This window comes from Lissotriton helveticus, chromosome 7 (assembly GCF_964261635.1).
Source record: "Lissotriton helveticus chromosome 7, aLisHel1.1, whole genome shotgun sequence".
Lineage (NCBI taxonomy): Eukaryota > Metazoa > Chordata > Amphibia > Caudata > Salamandridae > Lissotriton > Lissotriton helveticus.
Genome location: NC_136068.1, coordinates 46,893,841 through 46,921,188, shown reverse-complemented (window position 1 = coordinate 46,921,188; position 27,348 = coordinate 46,893,841). Strand labels below are relative to the sequence as shown.

The following is a 27,348-nucleotide window of genomic DNA, read 5'->3' as shown; positions in this document are numbered from 1 at the left end:
TGAAACATGCATACTACACGGGTGGAGACCGGTGCGGCGTCTCCTTGCTCACAAGCTACACGAAGTTAGACAACGCCAGAATGTGCATGAGATTCTCCGGCAGGACAGCAGGACGGCAGTCACGTCACGGACGATGCCGATATTGCCTGTGCCTTTAGCGAATTTTATGCCGATCTATATGCTGGGAACCCTCCAGGGGCCTCAGCCGGAGAGGCTTTTTTAGAATCCGCTTCACTTCCAGCTCTCATGAGGGACCAGGCAGATCACCTGGACTGCGATGTTCGACTGGAGGAGGTCAATTCAATTCAATTCAAAAATACTTTATTCGGATTTCAACAAATCCATAAAAGCGACATAATTAAAAGTACATTTAAAATTACAAAAACTTCCACAAATAGTTAAAGACTGCAAAAAAGAGCATACAGCATAAATGTAAACAATCTGTATTTTCCGATTACTAAAATGCAGTCCAATTTACTAAAGTGCAAAGGCATTGGGAACTGTTTAGCGTTTAAACATTTCAAGGTGATTCCATCGATTTGCGTGTAGAAGAAATAACTTTCAAAAATGAACTTACACGGAAGATCAATTCATCGTTTTCTAGTTTTAAAAGCATAGAGTAGGATTGAACCAGGGAAACTGGTCTGTGTTTTTTAAAATATGGGGCTAAAAACCATTTAATGTATTTCATATAAAATTTACAGTTAAAAAAGAAATGTAAGTCATTTTGTCTGCTGAATCCATCGCAGGGACAGGGGCATGGCGTGTTTCCGGAGGTCATCATACTATGGACCATAGGAAAGCAAAGTGAGTATTTTATAGTCCCAGCTCTCAGGCGATATAATAACGATCTTTCCCAATTAGTCAATGGAAGTCTTAGGTATAAAGGAATTTGTTGTAGAGATGAGTCATTATTTACGTTATTCACATATGACTTAACAGTTTGTTTTTGCAATTCTTCCTCCAACCTCTTTTCCCTATAAAGGGCATAGAGTTCAAATTGGACATCCTTTTTATCTGTACTCTTAATCTGAGAGGGGTCGTTAAAAAGATGGATTTTGCCTATGCTGTTTAGGCTTTCTTGTGTCGCCCGAAGCCACGGGATACTCATACCTTTGTCGCAAGCTAAACACTCCGTCACAATTTCCTGAGTTAAGGTAGCGAGATCATTGGCCCAAATGGCCAGCCAAAATAGTGCAGGCCGTGTGGCGATGAAATCAGTTATATAGGGCAAGTTGAGTTCAGCATGGCAAATGTACCCGGATGAGGAGATTGGGGCTCCAAGTAGTTTCCTGCATAACCAATTCTCTTCTGTCTGCAGGCTGGGTGTTTTCACTATCCCCCAAATCTCCGCACCATAGGTTGCTACCGGGGCACATTGCAGTCTGTATATCTTCACAATTGCATTAGTTGTTTCAGTCCTCTTTGGCCGTGGAAGGGAAATGATTGAGTTTATGGCCTTTGAGAACTTGCCTGTGGCATGGGCGAGATGCCCACTCCACAGGCCGTTCGCAGCAAAGACCATACCTAAATAAGAAAATGTTTTTGTAGAGTACAACTTATCTTGTCCTATAGAAATGGAATTAAGATGTTTGGCCCCTGGCCCGCAGGCCATAATAAACGATTTTTTAAAATTCACTTTCAAATCCAAATTCCCCATACAATGTGCAAAATTCTTGACCAGAGCACGTAGGGCGTTTGGTGTTAGGCCCATGATCACCGCATCGTCGGCGTACAGAAGTGCGGGTAACAATCTCCCTTGAATTCTCGGGGCGTCAGTGGTCGTTTTTTTCAAGGAATCGCTCAGTCCGTTTATATAAATGATGAACAATAGGGGTGCTAGGACGCACCCCTGTCGGACGCCTCTCTCAACCTTGATTGCCCCTGAGATCTCACCTTCCCTGCCAATCCGTACCTGTGCTTTAGTATCTGCGTGTAGATAAGCCAGGAAATGCACCAAAGGTTCGTCAAGGCCATAAGAGAGGAGAGTCGCCCACAGTTTTGACCTGTTCACTAAGTCGAATGCGGACGACAAATCCATAAATGCTAGGTAAATAGGTGAAACCCTAGCTATGGTGTATTTGCCAATTATGAGGTTGAGGTTCAGGCATTGTTCAGTTGTCCCAACCTTACTTCTGAAGCCCATTTGGCATCTGTCCATCACCCCTGTTTCTTCGGCCCAGTCATTCACTCTATTATACAGCACCTGACCCAAAATTTTCAAGGTGTTGTCTAAGAGCGAAATGGGCCTGTAATTTGCAGGGTCAGATCTTTCACCTTTTTTGTAGATGGGGACTATTATACTTGTTGACCAGGTGTCAGGAATAGGGACCAACGGCAAACAATTGAAAACATTGACCAAAATGGGTCCCCAAAATTCCGGCTTGTGTTTAATTAGGTCGATTGGGAAGCCATCCGGCCCAGGCGCCTTGTTCCCGAGGCTTTGATTAATAGCCAAAATAACCTCTCCCTGGGTTATGTCTAGTGAAGTCAGTTTGCCAGGGCTATAACCATCTGTTGAGGCAACAGGGTTGGCGTATATTTTGGAGAAGTGTTGTTCCCATTGCTGGCTTGAAATGGTGCAGCTAATTGATGATAACTGTTTTCCCAAGTCCCGCATCTTCCTTACAGCAGGCCAAAAAGTAGCGCTACTTCCCACAGCAGCTGAGACCGTTAGTTCCTTCCAATGTTCTTCCACCATGGCCGCCTTCCTTATCCCTATGGTTGTTTTATAGGTTTGTCTAGCGGTCCGTACATCTGTCTGGCTCCTAGGTTTGGAATTTAGAGCCCTGCGGAGAGCCTTATTTGCCGCTGAACAGCGACTGTCGAACCACCTAGGCTCGTCATTGTGTTTTTTGTTAGGGACAGTTAGGAGAGACTTTATAACATTACAGAGATTTACAAAGTTTTTGACTATCCTTTGGTGATTCCCATCGGTCAGTGAACACGAATCAACTAGTGGTTGGTGGTTGCTTATAATTTTGTTCATAATGCAACCACTGTCCACGCCTTTCCATTTCAGCCTTAAGTTATTAGTTGAAGGCATAATATCCCTAGCTCCCAGAGTGCGAGCAGGTGCTTGGGACGATCCTAGTCTTAATGATACTTCTAGTGCATTATGGTCTCCAAAAGCTGTTTCTAGGACTCTTGCCTGGGTGACTCTGTCTAATAGTTCTACAGACATAAAAATGTAGTCCACCGTACTAGAAAAGTCTCTGCCTCTAAAGGTTGGAATATATACAGATTCACTAGTTTTACATGTGTCCATAATATCCAATAGGGTATGAGCATTTATGAAACTTTCTAGTTCCTTTCCACGTTTAGTGGCCCTGTCTGATTGAGTAACACCTTATTTGGGTTTGACCATTTTAGCATTAAAATCCCCAGCTAGGATAATCCTATTGTTCGCACAGTTGTTGGGGGATTCAGTTATTTTCGCTAGGTTCCCGAATAGTTCTATATAATTCCTGTTAGGGATTGATTGGAAATCATTATTATAGAAATTAATCAGGTATAACGGGGACCTACGTGTGAACTCAATTATTTGAATATTAGAGATTTTAGTTAGTATTAATTTGATAGCCCCCCTAAAGTTATCCTGAATCCAATCAGGAGACCTCCCATAGGGCGTCCAAAAACTGGCTTCTGTGCATTAATGCTGTGACATTCGAAGCCTTCAATAGCTATTTCCGAAATAGCCCATGTCTCTTGTAGCATTATTATGTCTTTGTCGGATATAAATTTTAACCATTCCAAGTCCGACACCCGCTGTTGGAGTCCGGCAACGTTCCAGCTAATGATCCTTAGTTCATTGTTAGATTGTTTATGTGGGTGTGGTTTCCCGTGGATCATATGCATATCAGGAGTTTTTTGGGGACTACGGGGATCTCGGGATTCAAATGTTACGGGCCCAATAATATTACCACCTGCTTGATCTTCTCTTATCGGTGACATCCTCAAACTATTTTGAGCTAAGTGTGTACTGGGGATCTCCTTAACATGCACCTCTTTGATTTTTGTGATCTCAATTGGGCAGCCCTGTTCAGTTCCCTCCAGTTCAGTGTTCAGCGGCCAGGATGGTGATAGAAGTCAGTCAACCATCTCTAGGCCGCTGAATCTATTGAAAACTGGAATTCCCCAATAGGCATCCCTGCTTGTTGTATTTCTCTGAGGGTATCTGTGGTTATCCCGCCCCCACTCACCCCAGTTGTTCCCCACGTCTCTTTGTCCCACCCGACACCAGCCTCCATCAAAGGCCTGGTCGTAGTGGTCAAACCTACCATGATTCCTAGATGGGTAGAAAAAAGAGAGGTGCCTTGTCTCTATACCTTCTGTATACCCCTCACTTTTCCAGGAACAAATGTGTTCTACCGTGCGTGGGTCCTCGAAATTAACAATCACACAGTCACCATGTGTTTTCTTTGTCTCGTGTCCCACCCACGGTACTCTCCTGACTGTTAGAATTTTACCCCTGCAATATGGGGGTAGGGGTCTATTGTTATTTAGCCAATAACTGACTTTATTTGATAGAGACCAAGTGGGTTCATCAGTGTTGTCTGGTGTCTCGGGAACTCCCGTCATCACCACTACATATGGACTTGATCCGGGGGGCAGATTAGCGGGAAATCTTTCTTGATTTCCTTTGTTCCTATCCTTATGGTTGTTGGTACTTCCCCCCTTTGGTTGTGTCGGGTTAGATTGTTTCCCTTGCGGGTTTGTGTTTGTAATGGGTGGGGTTGGTTTCTTCACAACACCCTTAGAGGGTGAAGTTAGTTTAGGTGTGTTATTAGAAGCAGCAACGGGTTTTTTCACGGGTTGGCCCAGGGGTTGTTGAATATGCGATTTGGCTGCTACTAAAGTGGATGTTCCTTTTGTAGGTGGACTTTTGACTAGGGTGCTTAGTTCATTTAGTTGTTTTTCTATATTCCCTAGTCTCTTATCTATGGTTACTAGATGTACACTTATAAGTTCCCCGACCTTAGTTATAAGTTGGTTGGTCGAGGGGCAGTCTTTACATAATGACTCCGTGATGGACGAGTCCCCTTTATGGTCCGTCCCTGTATTAGTTTTCTTATAGCCCTTTTTTGAATAGTTAGATGGGCATTTCCCCTGCTTTCTCTGAGGTAGGGGGTTCCCCTTAGATATAGATATATTTGAGCCTTGTGGCTGTTTCTGTATGGCTCCCTCCCTTAAGCCTCGTAATGCTCTTGAATTAGGAGTTGAATCCTGCAAAGTGTGTGTAGTGACCGATTCTAGGGGAGGGGATAGATTAGTGGCCATCAGGTCAGAATCTATGATCAGGATCGGGTCAGTGGCAAAAACATGTGTGATGTCTGTTATCGGGATAGAGGGTAACTGAGACTCCATAGTGGGCGTTGTAGCCAGGTTGTCAGCAGAACTCGCAGCTGGGATAGAATTGGTGACGAAATCCAATTGTGTGTTGAAATTATCAGTTACATCTAGGTTTGGGGATTTTTCCAAGCTCCGTAGTGATTCCGATAATAGCTGTGTTGCTGATAAGTCCACAGTGTTAGGCATGGTGTGGATCTCTGCTCTAGCTCTAACTACTGGGATGCCATCAGCAGGATTATCCCTATTTGGGGTCTTAACTGAAGCGAGGAGTCCCAAAGAAGAACGTTTGGCTTGAGCCAATTCCAAGGAGACTCTGCGCTCCAAGAGTGATATTCCATGGTCAATAGCTTCATTGGCCCTAGAGATGAAATTGTCAATTGGGCCAGTGACCTTCCCTACTCCTGCAGCAGTCTTGCTGCGACTGCCCCTTGCGGACATAGCAGTATGTATGATGAATAGTCGCCTAGTAGAGGCGAAGCGTAAATGAGTAAGGTGTCTATCAAGATCTTACTTGGAATTTTCGAATAGCGTGGGGATAAGTGGGGTGGCCCGTCCCGTCCTCCGTCGTCCTCGGACGGCCTCAGACGGCCCGCCCTTTGCCCGGGCTTAGCCCGGCGCTCCCGCGACGCGGGTGGGGCTGTGCAGTTTTATGCACCGGCAGGCGCGCTCTCTGGTCCCGCCTTACTTCCTGGTGACGGGGCAGCTGGGAAGGGTAGTTCTTTCCCTCTCGGTCCCCCCTCTCGGCGGCTGTTCCAAAGACAAGGACAGCGCCGGAGGGAGACCGGCGCGGTACACCCGCAGGGGCTCCGCCTCCAGCAGCACCACGCTAGGCAGCCTGTGAAGCCTATCAAGTTATCTGCTGAGTCTGGCAATCCTTCGTGACAGAGGTCATTGCTGCCATTTCTCGCTTGAAGTTTGCGAAGATGCCGGGGCCGGATGGCTTCCCTGCGAGCTTTTATAAGACGTTCTGTGCACAGGTGGCTCACCTTCTCACAAACCTTTTTAATTCCTTTTCGGAACTGGGGATGATCTCAGGCGACCTCCTAGAGGATACTATCGCGGTCATTCTGAAACCAGGGAAGGATCGTTTGCAATGTGGGGCATATCGTCCGATTTCCCTCCTTAATGTTGATCTTAAAATATATACGGGAATTCTAGCTGCCCGTCTTGCGCCTCATATGGGTGACTTAATCAACCCATACCAGGCGGGCTTCATCCCGGAGTGCCAAACCTCAGACAATACCAAGAGGGCCTTGCATCTGGTGGAAAAAGCTATGCGTACACAGGGGGAATTCATGATGTTTGCCATCGATGCCGAGAAAGCATTTGATTGGGTTCATTGGCCCTACTTGGAAAGAGTCTTGGAAAAGGCGGGGTTCGGGGAAAAGTTCCGTACTTATGTTTTGAATTGCTATAAATTTCCAACTGCAGCAGTCCGAGTTAACGGTTGTACTTCCCCTCGGTTTGCTATAAAACGGGGTATGAGGCAGGGGTTCCCACTGTCGCTTCCTCTTTTCGACCTCTACATGGAGCCGTTGGCGCAGAGGCTGAGGCTTAACCAGAGGGTGTGGGGAATCATGTTTGGAGGCTACGTTCATACCATTAGCCTTTATGCAGATGACGTCTTGCTTACGTTGTCCCATCCACGGGAGTCCCTGCATGCATGCCTCGAAGACCTGCATTCTTTTGCCCAGACGGCCAGCTTTAAGGTGAATATGAGCAAGTCCATGGCACTTAATCTGTTCTTGGAGAAATCGACTAGAGAGTTCCTGCAGGGCTCGTTTCCCTTCCAATGGGCGACAGATGCGATTCCCTAACTCGGGATCCAGTTGGCCCCCTCGCTCCCGGCCACGGTTAGCATTAATTACACCCTGCTGCGACAGAAAATTAGGCAAGAGTTGGGACGGTGGAAGCACTATCCTTTGTCCTGGTTGGGTAAAGTGGCGGCAGTCAAGATGACGATTTTGCCCCAGATCCTGTATCTGTTCCGCACTATTCCGTTGTGCCCACCAGTGGGCTGGATAAAACAGACAGAGTCGGAGTTAGCCCAGTTTATTTGGAACGGCAGAAATCCGCGCCTAAAGCTGCATTTGGCTACACTTCCCCCTGAATCTGGGGGACTTGGCTTCCCGGACCTGTTGCTCTATTTTCAGGCAGCACAGTTGCGCCTTCTTGTGGAGTGGAGCAGATGGGAGTTTAGCAAACACAGGCTTTTCCAGGACTAGGCGGTAGCGGGTCACTCATTACAGGAAATCCCCTTCCTTTGTAGGCAGCATAGACCCCCTAATGTTATGCCTCGTATTTCACTAGGGTCCCCATGGAGGTTTGGGATCACACAAATATCAAACATGAGCTTACCACCATCCCGTCCCCACTTACCCCTTTAATGGATAACCCTGACTTCACCCCAGGCGTGGATTCGGTGGCTTACGTGAGGAGGAGCCCGGCCGGGTGCAGGTACCTTTTCCACTTGTACAATGCAGAGGGTGTTATGTCTTTTCCCCTTTTCCGTCAAGAGTATGGGTTGCCAGAGGCGGAGAGGCTCCGCTATCTACAAGTGCGGCACTGTGCGCTTAGCGAGCAGGTACGTTCTAGGGCTGACAGGCGGCTTCTACTCTATGAACACTGGTTAATCACACGCAAATCAGACAAAAAACTCATTTCAGATTTGTATAAGATGTTGCAGGTTAAATACACTTATACCTATAGCTCGGGGAAGGCACGCTGGGAAAGGGAACTGGGGAGGACGTTCAGCCATAAAGAATGGGAGGGCATTTTTTTTAGAGCCAGGCACTCTGCCTATCACATGGGCCTTACAAATACACTGACGCCACTTACTGGCATTACACTCCTGAATGCTTGCATGAGATGGATCACTCTAGAGAGGCGACATGCTTACGGGGTTGTGGTCAGGTAGGCACACTGGTACACTTGCTTTGGGCCTGTTCATGTTCAGAGATATTGGAAGCAAATTTTGGTTAAGGTGGATGCACACTTTAAAACAGAGATCCCACGATTTCCTTTGTATGTATTGTTGGGCCTACCAAACCCACTCACATATCCACTGCGTTCCCGCAGGGGTCGCCTGATTGCGATTGCCATGCAGAATATCAATTCCCACTGTCGCACTACACACATCCCTACATTCCAAGGTTGGCTACACCATTTGTGGTTTGTGTTGGGTATGGAGAAGCTTTCATTGACTCTGGCTGGAGAGGGGGCCAAATATGCTGAGCTGTGGCAACTCTTTCTGTCTTTGTTGGCCTCGGAGTTTCGGGTGGTCACTTGTCCTCGCTTCTTGTGATGGCTGCGCCTCTCTGATGTGGAGAACCCGTCGACAGGCTAGCGGAAAGGAGCTTTTGGTTGGCTGGATTGGTGGACTTGGAACATGGGAGGAGGGTGGGGAGGGGTGGGTTAGGGTGGGTGGCTGGGGGTTTTGTTTGACAGCTCTTTTTCTTTTATTCAATGTTGATCGTTTGCACATACCAAGCGCCCTTTTACGAACCTTACCCCAAACTTTGGAATGGTCTTATCCGTTTCTTTTGAGCTTTGGATTTTGCTATGCAAAGGGTGAAGGGGGTGATATTGATAAACGCTTTCTGTGTATGTGCCTTGATCTTGCAATAAAAAGATTTTATACTAATGTGCATGGTGCGACCGCCGCAACTTTGGCGGACGGTCCTGCATACCGCTACGCTGGCGGGCAGACTTTGTCCCCCCGCCATCGTCATAGGCCCCTAAATCAATAGAGTTAAGACAAGACATACGAAAATAAATATTCATTTTAATTAGTTAGATAGATTTTATCTATATTAATTGAGAAATACACTTGCACAAGGCTTAAGTTTCTTTATATAAATTAAGATAATTTAGTGTTGTTGCTATTACAGTTTGGATTAGCATTCTTAGGGATATGATAAGTACAATTAAGTAATCTAATAAAATGTAAATACAATTAAATAAGTGAAAAGTAAACAAATAATTAGTTTTAAATTAGGATCAGATAAATTAGACTACATTTAAATTATATTTAATTTATATTCATTAATAGACATACTATACCTAGCTATTTTAACACAATTAAATAATTAAAATTGCACTTTTTAAAAATCGTTGCTATCAGTGTAGCTATATTTCCATGTAATATCATCTATTTTATAGCAAACAACTGTTAGACAATGAACAGACAGTAAATGGGAAAGCATGTGAGTGGAGAAGTGTGGCTGTGGAGAAGTGTGGCTCAATGGTTAGAGCGGCAGACCCTGATGCAGAGGTCTGGCCTGGGACCACGGTTCAATTCCCGCCTCGGTCGGTCTCGGGCTCAATTTCCTCTGACCTGATAATTCTCGCCTCGTTGCCAACTCTAATCATGGGTCCCACTCTTCAACTCCGGGCAATAGCTTGCTTAATCTCCACAACGGCCCCAACAGTGCTGGGATGCCTGGCTTCACCTTGGGGTTGCCCAGGAGTGGGCATTTCACAGGGAAAAGCCAGGAAGGGTTCCACAGCGATATGGTCTAGCGCCAAGACACTCATGAGTATAAGTGCGCTTTACAAGTACGAATCATTTCATGTGAGGGTAGTCACAAACTTTGTAAGAAGTTATTGCATATAATCCCCCCCTTATTCTGCCAACAGCAGGATGAAAGGTCAAACCACAGTTCAAACTCTATTTCCTTTGGGGAAGGGATGGAACCTGGTAGAGAAGCCAACGAGGCCCGAGTTGGTAGTGTCCTGACAGTTCAACATGATACAACCTGGGACAGGTAAGTACCTGGCAAGTGCCCACCGTGGCTTCAAGGAAACGTTTGCAAGAATGTACAGCAATTAAATAGATGCCTTGTGGGCGAGATTCAGGCCTTTTTGAAAGATCTAGGGGAATAACCTCGTTTATGTATGGTTTCCCCAGCTTCTATAATAGTAAATCTAAAACAAATGTTCATGGAGGAAACATTCCAGATGTTTGTAAAAAATAGATGGAGGCATTATGAACAACATGAAGCTGGAGTACCTAACCTCTAGAAAAGGAGAATGTTTTTTTTTTACTTCAGCATACAGGAGACACTACCCATGATGTGCATGATGCCTCTTCTGCTGCACAATCTGTGGTCTTACCTGCAGAAAGAGGGAACTCCATCCTACCCTGTGGGTCTCCTTCCACTCAGAAGAAACTGGGGGGTGCCAAGGGTTATGTACACATGGATGAGCATACCTGTTTAAAAACGGATCATGTGATTTTCAAAACTTACTCCTGCCGTTCAGCTCATGACCACCTTTCCCCTTCTTCACCTCGGCCTTCTCAAAGACATAGTCACGGAACTTGCGCATCTGTGCAACAAACTTGGGGTCCAGTGCGTGCTCCGGGAGGGATTCCAGTTTACTGATTTGATCCCGCGACACAGGGCGCACGAAGACGAAGCAGTTCCTTGTTGGGAAGAAACGCTGTATGCACTCTCGCGGAAGGTTATATTCCATCACTCTTTTACCAATTCCTGGAAAGATTAAAAAGATGCATAAACAGGGACAATTTGCACAAACACGAGCGGTCTGAGGACGAAAGCGGACTGCTACAGACCAGCAAATCTATGTAAATCGACTACCGAGTACAAGACACATATCCCTGTGGAATCTGAAGGCCAAGATCACAGACAAGGCAGGGCCAGGTCAGGTTTCATTAAAAGTAAAGAGTTTTAAGAAGGTCAGGAGCGGTCTCGGCTTTCACGGATTCAACAGAATCTATATTAGATTAAGCGTAATGGGCCCGATTCACAGAACTAATTTAAGACAAAATCCTAAACTTACTACTTTTGGTATTAACAGAAGTTAGGACTTTGTCCTAAGACAAACTTAAGACAGACTTAAGACAAAATCCCAACTTAAGTTTGTCTTAAGACAAATTTAAGACAAAATCCCAACTTCTGTGAATACCAAAAGTAGTAAGTTTAGGATTTTGCCCTAAATTACTTCTGTGAATCAGGCCCTAGGTCTTTGTCTCGGTCAAAATTTCGGAACGTGTTAAGGGATGTTGGTTACAGGTGGAGGCAGCACTTCATTGACCCGAAGGTACCGCTCGGCATGGCTTCAAAAAGGGCGTAGTGGGCATCCCACATTGGTATGTGCTTAGGACTTGGTCAGGGAAAGCCTGAAACAGGGTTTCTCCTGCAAGCTTCCTGACCAGGAAGTCAAATACCAAAGACATACTCTGCAGTAACATACTTTCCTCCAGGAACCATTTTAAAAATATAATTTACAAATTCTACCTTAAACTTAAATTTTTATTTCAGCATACAGATAGCATGCTATTCTACTAGATCTAAAATGCCCCCCTCCAAAGTTTGTTGATTCTCTCTTTACTTCTGTAATTGCACGTTTTTAAAAGCACTATAGTACGAAGAGGAGCAGGACTCACTACATAATTGCCATTAATCAGTATTAAAACATTGATGGATTGTGTGCAGTATCAAACACCTGAATGAAAGGTGGCCACTCCTATGGTGATACATTCTCGTATTGCTGAAGGATCTTCTCTCCCGTTCTTTAGAAGCCGCCTCCCAACTCCCCCTCTTCTTTAGTTATATATTTCAATTACCCTTCTTCAGTGTCAGCATGTACTCGAGATATTGTGACTCTGTCACATCCTTTCCGTCAATCTCCAGCTGCAAGATGAAGTCACGAACCACCCAGACGAAGGCTGGAAACACGCGTGCAAAGCCTTCCTCATCATCATCTTCATCCTCATCCTGTTTGTTCTCTTTGCCTCCGAGTTTAATGCTTTCAGAGAGCTCTGGTACAAAACTGGCGAGGGAGTTAAGAATATTTTGCAAGAAAGAGCACGTTTTCTCAACTATCATTTCTGGTTTGCCCTTGGTAGATATTCTTCAGTATATTGGTGGTTTCTTAACTTTCAATACTTCCTGTGAATACTTCCTCCTCTCCAAGACGTTTACCCTCTGGGCCTGATGTACAGTTCTGCAGACGGGTTACTCCGTCACAGATGTGGACAGGACCCTTCATGTTGGCATCACCCATCTGCTGGACTCTATACCAGGCTCTATGGTTTCAGTGCTAAAGTCCCAGCTTGCATTAGACATCTCCTATTCTTTTGGGGCTTGACTAGACTGGATAACCAGAGGGTGGACAACTAGGAGTCTGGGACTATTTAACAATTTGTGCTGTCTTGAGGTATTTGTATTTAATGGGGCTCATGTTGTCTTAGTGATGCAGTAGTATTGTTATATGCTCATTGGTTGGCTCAGCATTCTCCTGTGGAATGTGGTTTGTTTGCCTTTGAAAGGAAATGCAATTGGAGCTTGACTCTGAGCCCTTTATTGTAAAGCCCAGGTGGTCTGGAAACATGTAAAGACTTTCAAGACTGCTGCTGAGCATGAACCTTCATCCTTAACACAATCGTTTACAATCTACATGCTCTTATATCTCTACAAAGGCCACAGACATAAGGATACTGCAGCTGTTCCAGGGCTTGCTGGTTGATGGAGCCCATGCTGTTGTAGACCATGAGGCTGCTCAGCAGGACGGCCAGAGTGAAGAGAGCTGAATCATTATTTGAATCCCCCTGGAACAATGAGCAATATATTTATCAGCTGAATTTGAGATAAACAGTACTTTTGTCCTCGTATACATCACTAACTACAACTTTGTGACAACAGGCCTGCTCTTAATTTAGTGTGGATGGAGGAAACCTCTACCCCAAAGTCCCAAGCACAACCCACCCCAACCATGTCCACCAGCTCTTCTGTCATCCTCCCCAGTTACCTTCTCGGCGTCGCCCAGCCCTTCCGTGTCCAGTAACACCAAGGTGTGGCCTGGCTTTGTTGGATGTGGGAGACACCACATCCAGATACCCTTTGTGTGAGGCTGGATAGTAGTAATTCTCAAGGAGAATCCTGTAAAAGAAAAAAGGAGCTGGGTGTGGAATACAGACCAGATAATCTACCAGCAGCGACAAGTGATTATTTTATTTACAACAGCGCGCAGTAGATGCCTCACCTTTCTTCTTGCCTGCAAGCTGGTTCATAAGGTAGGATTTGCCTGTGCGGTAGAATCCCACGATGGCCACCACCACCACGGGCTGATCAATGCGATTGAGGATCTCCAGGGCATCTGGCATTATCGCTAGCTGTGCACTGTCATCGTTCCCAATCAGACACACAGGTGCTTCCATGGTTCCCTGGAGGGGCATGATCTCTCAGTGGGATGAACCTATACGAAGAGGAAAAAGATTATGAAGCGAGGATGGCAGCAGTGTGAGAATCTTCCACTCAATGTTCATTCATGTGACTGAGTCTTAGGATAGACGTAGGTGAACCAATTAGTAAGTATCAAACATCTTATATATTTCACAGGTTCATAGGGAACAATGACTGCCCACATGACTGCCTCACTCCTTTTCTCTTCTTGATCACTACTGAACTGCCCAGACACCCCTGAACTAACCCGAGGCATTAGCACCTCTGCTCCACCATGACCAGCTGCATGCCCACCACACTCATGCCCCACATGAGCTGGTAAATACTTGCACCCCAAACTTCTCCTCTCACCCAGGCTTCAATATCTCTGGTAAAACTGAAGTGATGGGTCCAACCCTGTTGGCCTCAGAGATAGTTTGAAGCAGCATGTGCTGTACTCTTCTCCATGACAGTGCTGCAGGGGGCAGGAGACTCTAGACATCCCCTTAAGCCCCACTCTCACTCTCCCTTTTGTACACTACTCAACCGACATCCCTCAGTGCCTCTCACCCAAAAACCTTGGATTCGTGGACGTCTAGGATGGGCACCCCTCATGCCAGCCTGCGTGAGGTGTATTAAGGCTATTAACAAAAATCAAAGGACATTTGCCCGACTCCTTTCAAGGGGTTCTCTCTTTGCCCACCATGGATTGTCCCGATAGACATTGCACCGGCAAAGTCCACTCTAGTCTCTGTGATTGCAACTCACTGCCCACAGCTGTGTCAGATCAGGAGTCTGCCTGGGTCCTTCACAGGCTGAGGGCGATTGTAGTGATCGACGAGAGGCTGTATAATAGTATCCCCTGTGCAAAGTGCATAGTGCGGTAACCGGTCTATCTTTACACTCCAACAATCCTTTCTACTTTTCCTACCCATAAAGTAATATACAAATTTGTGCAGCTTGGAATGTGGTGCATCAAATTTTAAATACAGGGGGAAACTCTGTCACATACTTGTGCATAGGTTAAAAGACAATTCATATCTATTGTTGGCATGAGAGGGCCCTTCTTGTACACCACATTGAGAAAAGGAACCCTGCTACACAATAAACAATTGGGGTCCTGGTGTCAGTTTTCAAGATCCTAAAAGTTTCTACGCATCTTCTACTACCTAAATTTCTGCAAATCTGAACAAGCCTTCTCTTTCTTACTTTGTTGTAGCCCGGGCACTCAAAGAAAACATGAAGTTCAGTTTCATCAGAATTATTACAGACAGGACACCTGACCTCGTTCTGCGCTTTTCATTTAGCAGTCGCACAGCGTAAGGGCAGGACTCCGTATCTGAATTGTAGAAACAACTTCCTGGCTGCCGTGGGCTTAATAAGATCGATGGCCCTTTCAAAGGCTGGGGTGGTCTTAATTTCCAGAAAGGTTTGAGAAGATTTGCACAGATTAGGATCAGAATGGAGCAGGGACGTCCTGTAATCCATGTAAACAGACTTTAGGTAATTCTTTGTGACGCGGAGGCATGATGCTTCCGGGTCAGACCAACAATCCCCTATCCTCATACTAGTTAGCAGGTGCTTTATATGAGCAAACCAGGGGAGCTTTACTGCACCACTAATAGCTAGCACTTCCGTCAGTTCCTCTCTATATATTAGAAGCTCCGGGGTCGACCATAGACGTCGCCAATATAAGAGTGGTCTGAGGCATAGAACCGCCTCCATCTCCATCAGCCCCAGGTCTAATCGGAGGGGAACTAAGGGAGTGCTGCGCTGCAACCTGAAAAGGTTCCTAATGAAGCCGTTCTCAGACTGGATTAGGGTTACAGGCCTGCAGTGGCCCCAAAGTTCTGCTCAATAAAGAGCGCCCCCCGCATGCCTGTACTTTGTAAATTTCCAGTGCCGGGCTTACTGCACTCCTACTTGAGTTGTTAAATACCTTCATTATTCCCCCGGTTGATTGGGCTAGCTTTAAGGATGCTTTCCCTATGTGAGCCCCCCAGTCCATGGTGTCTGTAATTGTAATTCCTAGATACACAAAAGATGTTACTCTTTCTAGGGGTTCCTTTTTTAAAAAGGGGTTAGGACGTGTGCCCTTTGGCTTATTAAAAACCATAAATTTAGTTTTCTGGAGGTTGATCTCAGGCCCTCTCTCCTCACAGAACTACTGAAAACTGTCCAACACCCTTTGGATCCCCATGGGAGATTTCGATACTAAAAGCGTATCGTCAGCAAACATCATTGCTGAAATTCTTCTCCCTGCTAGTTTAGGGGCATCTAAGTCCTTCACTTTTGACAGGACATTTATCAAGTCGTTTATGTAAAGGCTAAACAGGGTTGGGGCGAGTACGCAACCCTGGCGCACACCTCGTTTAATCGGAATGGGGGCAGATAGTCCACCGTCTTTGCCGAATCGTATTTGTGCAAAGTTGTTTTCGTGCAATCGCTGGATGAGATGAATAAGATACTCCGGGGCTCCTATGTCAAGTAAAATGGACCATAGTTTAGCCCTTGGGACCAGGTCAAAGGCTGACCTGAGATCCACAAATATCAGGTACAGACTGCCCTTCTCGAGACGAACCGTCTTCCAGTGGAGCAGTTGCAGTCTTAGGACCTGGTCTAAAGTTGATAATTTCTCCCTAAACCCAGCCTGAAGCGGGGAGAGAATACTTTCGTTATCCATCCAAGCTTGAAGTCTTAATATTAAGATTCGCGCAAAGATTTTTTGTGAGATGTCGATCAAACTAATGGGTCTGTAATTACCCGGCTGGTAGTTAACACTATTAGAATAAGGGACGGGTCCACAGAGCAGTGGCATTTCTTCAGTGAAATTAGTTCCTGAACTTCACCATTGTAACCACTGCACCCTTGCTGTGCAGTGTACTAGATGGAAAACTGTGGAACCAGAAGATGTGATTTTTAATCCTAGTTTCATCATAAGACTAAACGTGATGTAGTTGCAAAGGTATGCATCTTGAAACATGCAGCCCTGAACTGCTTTTTGGTACCAATATTTCCCCAAATTATTCGAATTTGAACAAAACATGCTATTTTTATGTGTTTGTCTTCTTATCTGTCAATATGTGAGAACTGTGCAATGGACTCAATACAGGAAAAAGAGCACCAAAGACATAAAAAAATGACAAAAAATATTTCCAGGGTCGGCCCCCAGCATTGTTTTATTTATACATTAATATGATTCAATATTAATTTCATGGCTAAATGGGGGAGAGTTGAAAGACTATAAATTCTCGGTCAGCCACTTTCCCTGTTTATTGAAATAACAAAAAACCACTATTTAATTTCAAATTCTCTGTAAGCCCTGAATTACTTTAAAGCTGAGTAGAAATAACAGGCTTCCAACGTACATCTTATTTGTCCATAGATGATTCCATCCGACACAAAGTTGTATTTCAATTTACAGCAAACGATATAAAAATGCTCCACTTCTTTGTGCAGTAAGTGCCTGAATGACCACTAAATAATTTTGAATTACAAATAGAAGATGGCAGAGGTAATAACAGGCTACAAGCACATCCACTAACAATTTATGGTGGGTACACAAAGCACAGTCATAACATGTGCTTCAATGGCAAACACTACGCCACCCCTATAGCGTAGATAAATATAAGGCAGAAAACACTACCATGTATTCACAAATTATAAACAAAATCCAGAAAACTAGACATGTGTTATATTTTTGATCTGGCAATAGTAGATCCGAAATTTAAGTTTCAACAAGAAGCCTGAATTTGTTGACACGCAGGTCAGTAACAGAGGAAAGTGAGCAGCCGACACGTGTTTCGGAAATAAGACGACTTTTTCAAGGCTCATACGTCTTCTGTGATGAGATACAGTAATTTAGAAGAGGAACATTAGGAAGTACGACGGAAAAAACTGTATTTGGAGCCCCAAGGACTAGATATGTACAAAGCGACTAGGTCTATATTTTCAATGACCACTGGGTCAAATAGTACTCGAAAACATAGCAGCATTTTCCAAAAAGTACAGCGAGAATCGTATAGAAAGAAGGGCCAGAGTCGGCCCAATATGAAGATATATGCCCGTAGTGGATTCCGTAAACTTTCAAAGTGTGCGCTTCACGTTGAGAGTTTACGGAAGTCGCTATGGGTATGTATATTCATATTGGGCCGACTCTACCCCTTTTTTCTATTCAATTCTCCAGAGGTCATTGAACCTGCGTGTCAACAAATTATGCATTCTTGTTGGAAATTAAATGTCCGATCTGCTATTGCCAGACTGAAAACATAACACTTGTGTAGTGCTCTGGATTTTGTTATACTAAATAATTTTGTTTAAACCTTGCTGGTTCAAGGCACAGATTTGGCATTCCTCTTATTAGCAACTTTAAACTTAAATGTCTTCCTAAAGATAGGTACACGAATGCCCCATCAATGTTACTGTCCTCTCCTTAGTGACCCCCTGCTGTAGCTTTGCAAGCTCCAACAGCTGTGGTGCCAGTCGCCTCTGAAAAACAGCAGTGGCCCAGATGCAATTTGAGCCAGCAGGAGGGCATAATGCATGATGCACTGTGGATTCCCTGCTCTCAACACTGATGCTCCTTCTAAAATATAGTGAAGTGGGAGGATATGTTAGGGACTTGCAGTGAAACAGCAAACAGTGGAGAACTGTGGTGGTCCTCAGCCACTGTGGTGTGGTGTCTTCCTCTTTCTGGGGATCACATTCTGTATTGTTTTGGCTGCTGCTTGCCTTCAACCAGAACCACCGTCCATCCACCCCAGTCAGCAATGGAATCAGTACATGGGGTTTCCACTGCACTTTACTTGTGTTTAGTGTAGGAGTATGTTTGGCATTCTTTTGTGCAAACTCAGGTGTATGCTCTTTGCAGAGGGTCGTGAACCAGCTGGTCCCATCAATCTCACGTCACCTAGCACGTGAATGGTACTTTGATGCACGTGGTACACTGCGAATAATGTCAGCCTCCAAGAGCAGCTGGCAGGAACTGCTGTGGTCATTCTCCATGTGAGAGCAGAGGTTGAGATTTGAAGCAGAGGGTGAGAGTTCACGAGCACTAAAGGCTCCATCGGATATGCCTAACACTATGGTCACTGGGGTAACTGGTGCTTTGTAAATCTGATAAACATAAGCTGCTGTGCACATCATGCAGGAGTCATTGCTCTGTGCAGGCATGGGGCCATTGGTTGGTAGGTAAATGCAGCCTGCCAATAGTCACAGAACAAGAGAAGTCAAAATAAGTTAAAAATCATTGTCATTGATGCCTCCCACCCCCAATTTTTGGGTGGCCTATATAGTGAAAGCAGACCATCAAGGCTGCTCACACGCAGAGGAAGGATTCAGCTTAAAAATGCATTCCTTCAAGATTAAGACTTGGGGGCGTGGCTTGAGCACTTAAGCAAGATGGCGGCGATCTGCTAAGCTCCATTCCTTCACGGAGCTAATGAAGTGATTTTTGTCCGTGTTCAGAGCTCATTTTAAGCTCCCCAGGTTGGGCTTATCTTCCGCTGTGTGTGGCACTTATGTGAACCAACGGTGAGCCTCAACTAGACTTTTCTTCTAATTATCGCCAACGCCGCTCCACAGGTACGAATGCAGCCATTGTTTTTGCGTGCCATTCACAAACACATTTTCTATGATTCCTGAGGTGGCATTCTTCACTTGGGTGAGCACTCCACTCTTCTTATTTAATTGAATGAAACACATGATAAGCTTCAGAGGAATAGTGCATACAGATTTGAATATTCTCACTCATCACTGGCAAATTGACTTCTCCAAGGATTACTTCAATCTATACTATTGTCAGGAGTATTATGTGCGCATTTCAATAATGTTATTGAATACTTCTTTGCCAGATGGAACAAAGATTTGATGAGTAATACAAGGCGTGTTGCTGTCCCCATTCTTCATTTTCCTCATTTCCATACATCATTGACTGAGATATCCTGAGTATTTACGGATAATGGCGCCATTTTGTTAACACGCTTCTTACATTATCTTTCTCCTAATATCCTGTATTCCATTTAATACTTTGGTCTTTTTTAAAATGAGTCATCGTCTCCAATGCTGTCTAATGATCGTATCATTTATACTAAAATATGCATAAATCCTTTGTTTATATGTCATAACGCCATTACTATCTGTCTCACTAGTCTACATGAATTTATGTATGAGGGGGATGTGTTAAATTATACACAAGCTGTGAGATGTTACTCTAAAAGATACTTCACATCCTGCTTCTCTTACATATTCGCTAATCTGCGGGTACCTTTATTACTGTGTATGCGTGCTATGCTTTTATAATCATACTACCTGGGATTTGAGCATGGTATTTACCTACTACAGTGTCTGAACCTGTTTACAACTCTACCATTGGTCACTTAGTGTATGGGTAGGCTTTCTTCTATTAAAAGACATACTCATCAACAGGTTCATATTGTCAAGATGGCCAGAGATCCTCTTAATCGTACGAAAACATCTTTATCTGGCATCAAACCAAAAAGAGTCAAAAATGACCCTCTATCTCCAGGTCAATCATCCTCTAATCCAGCCTTGGACTCAATTTTAGACGAATTGCGTGCATTAAAACCATGCATGAATGCCACTAATGAAAAACTACAGTTGATTGAAGATCGTTGGATCAACATGGAAGGTAAAATGTTTGTGATGGAAAAACGTATAAGTAACCTACAGGATGTGGCCACCAAAGTACCTCTGCTGGAACAAGAAATTCATAAACAGAAATTACATACTGAAGATCTCAAAAATCCCAACCGAAGGAACAATCTACATTTATATGGCGTACCTGAAAACATTGAAGGTCCTGGTCTTCTTTCGTTTTTAAAGAAATTTGTGTCCAACCTTCTTAATCTTCAATCTTCCACTCCTCTCAATATCCAGCGAGCTCACCGTCTTGGACGTCTTCAACCTCACTCTAGCAAACCTTGTGGTATTATAAGGCTATTTCTAGAATTTACTGACCTAATGCATGTATTAAAAGTTGCTGGAGAAAACCGCCGTTTTGTCTGGTCTGGACACAATATCTTCATCTCACAAGACCTCTCCAACGCTACCAATGCTAGACGTAAGGAATTTCTAGCTCTTCATCCTCAACTGAAATCCATGACCATCCACAATGGCATTCTACATCCTTGTCTTTGCAAAAGGTGTCTCTCATTCATTTGAAGACCCATCTAAATTAAAGCTATTCCTGCAATCCATTACTATATCACCTATGGACACAAATACTCAATGTCATTAAAGTGTTAGATAGTTACTTTTTTAATTGCATTATCCTCTCTCTACTTTCCAACTATGAATTACATGGCCTAAATATCTTTATTTTCTACCTCTCCTAATTTCTTTTTCTTCATTGCTGTTCTTGCTTTTGAGTGCGGACATGCCCGACTCATCTTCTCTTTTTCTCTCGATTCAGATCTGACATTATGTCCTTGATCTGTCTCATCTTCTCTCTATCTCTTTTATTCTTCTTCTATTCTCTTGTTCTCTGTATTCTCCTTCCTACTACACCTTTTCTTTCCTACCTCTTGTCTCCTTCCCTCATACCTACATGAATGTATATTTTTTTTACTTCCTTATGTGTTTATTATATCTGTAATGTTACCTGATTTGAGACGAACGTTGTCTTTTTGTTTCCATTGTTACCCGTGCAGTTCGTCATCATTGTGCCTGTAGCATGTAACATGTTTAATGTTGTTTTGTGATCTGGGTCACCCTGTCAAGCGTCAAAAGGTATTTCACCTATTGATACTTCATTGTCAGATTGCTTTTTTAAATTTTATCTACTGAAAACTGAAAATGATATGAGTGGAAGATGGGTAATAGTCAATACCATGGTCCATAATGAACAAGTCAGCTTTTTAAATATTTATGGACCAGTCAAGTTCTACCCAGACTTTTGGCATGCTATTAAATTAAAACTATCCTCAATCTCTAATCCCAATATTATTGTTGCTGGAGATTTCAATAATTGGATGGTCCCCTTTTCCGATAGGAAATCAGATTGTAAATTCAAACCTGACAAATCTCATAAAGCATTTTAAACTGATATTGCCTCTCGTCCCCTCTTTGATGCCTGGAAAACTTGTAATCCTGACAAACAAGAGTTCACTTTTTTCAAATGTACATCATACCATGTTGTGTATCTACTATATTCTGACTTCAAAATCCTTACTCTCCTCACTCCAATCTTCTGAGAATGGCTCCATTTCTATTTCTGATCATGCCCCTGTCTCAGTCACTTTAGATTTACCCCTCTTTATGCCTAAAAATGCTAGATGGAGATTCAATAACTCTTTGCTATCTGATCAAACCTACATTTCTGATGCTACATGCTTTATAAATGAATTTTTCCAACTTAATAAATAAAGTGATACTTCTGTACATAACAACTGGGATGCTTTTAAAGCCTCTTTTAGAGCATTCACTATCTTCTATACTGCCAAAAGAAAAAAATCATTAAACTCCCAGTATCTCTCCACTCTCAAACTGATCAAGAGACTTGAACACACTTATTATACTTCTAAGTCTCCGGTTCACCTATGAGACCACATCAACACTAAATCCGATTTACACAAACTAGCTACAATCAACGCCTGTAATATCGTACTCAAAATAAAATCCAAATGCTGCGGGGCCAGAACAAGGCAGGGAAAATGTTAGCCAACTATTTAAAAGTTAAATTGGAAAGGATAGCTGTTAGACCTATTCGTAATACCCTCAATAACACCTTACTATATTCTGACTCAGACATTGTCAACGCATTTCAGTCTTACTATCACTCATTATATATAGATGATACTAATCCTTCCGTCACATCAGGAAATTTTAGATGCAATTAAATCTCTAAAATGAGCTAAGGCCCCTGTCCCTGATTGTTTCTCTATTGAAGTTATCTCCTATATTTTTGCAATGCACTTACACGATCTCTTCACCTCTTTTCTATTACATTCCAAACCTGAAGCCTCCTTTCTTGATGCCCTCATTGTAATCATACTCGAAAATGATAAAGACCACTTCTTTTGTCAAAACTATCACCCAATATCATGAATTAATTATGACTGCAATTTGTTTGCTAAAAATCTTTGCCTCTAGACTAGCAGATGTTATACCCTTACTTATAAAATCTGACCAATCTGGATTTATTAAGAGCAGGCTCACCTCAGATAATGCTAGGATGATTTCTAATATTCTCACCATGGAAAAGCAATATCCTGATCCCCTAGCCGCTCTATCCCTCGATGCAGAAAAAGCTTTTGGTCGCATAAATTGGCAATTTATGTTCAAAACCCTTCACTGGTTTAGTTTCAACCCCAAATTTATGTCATTCATCAAGTTATTATTCTCAGCACCTCATGCGTGTGTCTCTGTCAATGGTTTTTTATCACCTTATTTTAACTTACACAGGGGCACCAGACAAGGTTGACCCTTCTTCTCCTCTCTTATTTCTTTTATGGCCCAAACCCTTTCTTGAACGCATTCACCATAGTTCTTTGATATTGTGTTTCCAACACAAATCCCATGAAATTAAATTATCGGCCTACGCAGATGACATTTTAATCTACCTTTCGAAACCTCTAACCGCTTTGTCTCCCTTCTTACAGGAAATGGATTTATATTCTAAAGTATCTGGATATAAATTAGGTTTCTCAAAAACGGAGATTTCACCTTTAAATTCCTCATGTTATCAATTCATATGTTCCGACACTAACTTCAAATGGTGTCGCTCTAAATTTAAATACCTAGGTGTTTGGTTTTCTCCTACCATCCCCCAAACTCTGGCCCACAATTTCAATACATTAAAAACCAAGGTCTAAAACATTCATTTTCATCCTGGTCTCCCCTCTATTTATCCTGGTGGGGTAGATTGGACACCATTAAAATGATGATTGTACATTTCATTCTATTCTTACTATCTATGTTACTCTTTAAGATCTCCAATTATTACTTTAACCAAATTAACTCCCTTTGTTCTAAATTTCCCCGGAACAGCAAACCTGCTGTATTGCATTTTCTAAATTAATTAAACCAAAAAATAAAGGGGGCGTTCGATTCCCTAATTTTAAATTACATCTCACCGCATTTTTAATCAGACAAGTTTATGCATTGAACAAGCAGTATCACGATGAATCGATACCCTCCTCGATCAATTTTGAACGCTCGCTACTACATAAATTCTCTTTTTACAACATCTGTTTTAGATCCAATTGTACCTTTATAGCTAACCATCCTATTTTAAAATACTCACAACACCTGATACGCTCACTGTTTACAAACGGCTCCAACTTTCATCAAGCTTTTCTTGCCTCTTCCATCTGGTATAATACATTTATTAAGTTTCATCATAAATCTTTCTACTTCAAATACTGCCTGATGTCGTGATTAGTGCAATAGTAATGTGGTGGGAGGCTGTGAATTTTTGAAAGTCATGAAAATTCAAATTTACTCAAGCATCCCTAGCGCGCATGCTTTATTTACAGGGATTCCTGCCAAGGTTAAACATAATTAAAAGGACCAATATAATACTATTTATTTTGCGGTTGCTCTATGCCTAGTTGGCAAAAAAAATTTTAACTAAATAAATAAATAAAAACTCACTTAGTCATGATTTAAACAAGTATGGTATTTACAAAAAAAATGTAAACAGTCGTATACTGAAGCGCAGCCCCAAGGTATCCTTTCTCTATCAAAACAGAATTGGAGGTCAGAACAGTGCAGTTAATACAGACGTCGTTGGCTAGTAAATGTGCGAACCTCACTGTCAGAAACACAAACACACACCACCAAATGGATTCCATTACACCAGTCTTACAAAGTGGAGAACATGGTACTGAAAACATTTCCAACCGAAGGGGTCATCGGGGCTCTAAGAACACTGGATTTTAACCACTAGTTACTACAGAAAAGTTCCTCTTTTAGCAGCATATGAAAAGTGTTTAAAACAAGCATTGAAAATGCAATAGGTCTCGCCCTCATATAAGTTAAAGCAATTCTGTTTATAATTAGGTGTTTTTTTAGCTTTCCTTTTATTAGTGTTTTTCAAACTTTCATGTACATAACATACATATGTATGCATATATGTAAATGTATATGCAAGCATGTATTTATCTAGATATGCAGATGTATATATATGTATGTAGAGAATAGAGAGTAGAGAGTGAGTAGTAGAGAGTAGAGAGTGAGTAGTAGAGAGTGTGTAGTAGAGTGAGTAGTAGAGAGTGAGTAGTAGAGAATGTGTAGTAGAGTGTGTAGTAGAGAGTAGAAGAGAGTGAGTAGTAGAGAGTGAGCAGTAGAGAGTGTAGTAGTAGAGAGTGTAGTAGAGAGTGTGTAGTAGAAAGTGTGTAGTAGAGAGGGTGTAGTAGTGGTGTGTAGTAGAGAGTGTGTAGTAGAGTGTAATATAGAGCGAGTAGTAGAGAAAAGTAGAGAGTGTGTAGTAGAGAGTAGTGAGTGTGTAGTAGAGTGAGTAGTAGAGAGTGTGTAGTGGAGAGTGTGTAGTAGATAGTATGTAATATAGAGTGAGTAGTAGAGAGTGTGTAGTAGAGTGTGTAGTATAGAGTAGTGAGTGTGTAGTAGAGAGTGTGTAGTAGAGAGTGAGTAGTAGATTGTATAGTAGAGAGTGTGTAGTAGTGAGTGTGTAATAGAGTGTGTAGTAGAGAGTAGTAGAGAGTGTGTAGTAGAGAGTGAGTAGTAGATTGTATAGTAGAGAGTGTGTAGTAGTGAGTGTGTAATAGAGTGTGTAGTAGAGTAGTAGAGAGTGTGTAGTAGAGCGTGTGTAGTACAGAGTAGTGAGTGTGTAGTAGAGAGTGTGTGATATAGAATGAGTAGTAGAGAATAGTAGAAAGTAGAGAGTGTGTAGTAGAGTGTAGTAGATAGTGTGCAGTATAGAGTAGTGAGTGTGTAGTAGAGTGTGTAGTAGAGAGTGTGTTGTAGAGATTGAATAAGAGAGTAGTAGAGTGAGTAGTAGAGAGTGTAGTAGAGTGTGTAGTATAGATTGTGTAATATAGAGTGAATAGTAGAGAGTGTAGTAGAGAGTGTAATATAGAGAGTGAGTAGTAGAGAATAGTAGAGTGTGTGTAATATTGAGTGAGTAGTAAAGAATAGTAGAGAGTGTGTAGTAGTGTGTAGGAGAGTAGGAAAATCTTTGAAGTGTGTCAGACCAAAGTATTTTGTACCGGAAGGGTACCCTTCCAGTACAAACCCTATGGTAGACTCAGACCCCTCCCTAGCAGTGTGCAGCTAAGGTGTGTGCGCGGGGCGGCGCACAGCAGCTGGAATCAGCGCCAGGGAGAGAGGAGGATAATAATAATAATAATAAGAGAGCAGGAGAGATATCTCTGTAGAGATGGGGCTCTCCTGCCCCCTCCCTGTCACACAGCGCACCGCAGCCTCCTCGGGGGCTGCGCTGGGGTCCATGGCAGGTTTCTGAATCTGAGCCGAAGTGATTTACCCAGAATCACGGGGTGTTGCGCCGGCGTCGGGGCGCCAACCTGTTTACCAAGCTCCAAAGTCGCAAGCTCTGGGTGTAGCGCACGTCCTCTCCTTGGGCAGCGTAATGTGCTGGTACCCACCTATGTTATGGGCAGCAGCACTTTACCCTGGTTTCACACCCTCTGTCGGCTATCATAGTACCACTTGCCGGCACCTGCACTTTACCCTGGCTATCTACCACAGGTATTCTGCTGCAATAGCGCCCTCTGCTGGCGACCGCAGTGCATTGTGCCAGGGAGCACCTCTTCCCACCACCAGCACCTTACCCTGGGTATCTATGACGGGTAATCTTGCTATTGTGGCGCCCTCTTCCAGCTAACCTATCTGAGTGTGCCAGAAAGTACCTCGCTTTTCTCGGCACCAGCACCTTACCTCGGCTAGTCCCAGGTGTTCTGCTGTTACAGCGCCCTCTGCTGGCTCTCTCAGGTCAATGTGCCAGGGGGTGCCTCTCCTCGGCACCAGCCGCGTCCTCGATCAGCTCCTCGGATTGGGCTGCGGTGAAGCACAGACTACACTCGGCGCCTCCGCTCGCTCGACCTGTGAGCGCCGGCGGGGAGGGGCCCTTAAATAGGGATTTAGGCGCCCCACCCCGCCCTCTCCCCCCGCGCTGCTCTGGAATTCCCTTCTCGGGTTGGCAGCCAGCGGCGGTCCTGGGAAACCCCCTCAGCCCCCATTACTTGCCCCCTCCGCTCCCCCCAAAAGAGTAAACAGTTCGGCAAGCAGTCAGGGGCAGGCATTGAGGCAGAGTGGACTTGGCGCGGGTCCCACCGGCGTTCACTGTGGACAAAAGTGGCAGCTTCTCTGTGTTATCACCATTAGACCATCAATGCGAATTCCAACCCTTGTCCCTTAAATATAGTGCAGCGGTTTCTGTTAACTCATTTCTGGGCAAGAAGGATGAAGGGTCGAGTCAGCCCTGCAAGGTTAAACCCCATGAGTGAGCCCATACGAGTGGCACTGCTTGTCCGGCTCTGAAAGAGTTACACACATTATTATTATTATTATTATTAACATTTTATATCGCGCACAGCTACCCTGGGGCATCCCGGCGCTTTGAACAGAGCTTCAACAGATGAAACAGTCAGTTAGACAAGACAAATCACGAAGGAAACAGATATGTTTTCAGACCTTTGCGAAAACGCAAAGTACCGGTCTCAGCGCGAAGTTTTAAGGGTAAAGAGTTCCAGAGCGTGGCTGTGTTCACATGCCAGTGTCCCGGAAGGATTCACCGGGCAATAGGGCATTCACAAACCGAGGGACGCCAAGGCATGCCTGCTGGGCTGGGGCTCACTGTGTTTGCAGCTGG

The 27,348-nt window shown here is 43.7% G+C and overlaps 1 protein-coding gene across 2 annotated transcripts in view; it reads right to left on the bottom strand.

Annotated features, from left to right (window-relative positions):
• The window catches only part of LOC144767991 (guanylate-binding protein 1-like), a 164,196-nt gene extending 137,613 nt beyond the window's left edge, over positions 1 to 26,583 (bottom strand). For both annotated transcript variants that reach the window (XM_078651381.1, XM_078651380.1), the window contains exons 1-6: positions 26,415 to 26,583; positions 13,360 to 13,572; positions 13,126 to 13,256; positions 12,816 to 12,925; positions 11,942 to 12,147; positions 10,602 to 10,844 (exon numbers count right to left, since the gene is read on the bottom strand). In XM_078651381.1, coding sequence (XP_078507507.1) covers positions 10,602 to 10,844; positions 11,942 to 12,147; positions 12,816 to 12,925; positions 13,126 to 13,256; positions 13,360 to 13,552 — 883 coding nt within the window. In that variant the 5' untranslated portion in view covers positions 13,553 to 13,572; positions 26,415 to 26,583. The remainder of the gene's footprint in view (positions 1 to 10,601; positions 10,845 to 11,941; positions 12,148 to 12,815; positions 12,926 to 13,125; positions 13,257 to 13,359; positions 13,573 to 26,414) is intronic.
• Positions 26,584 to 27,348: the final 765 nt, after the last annotated feature.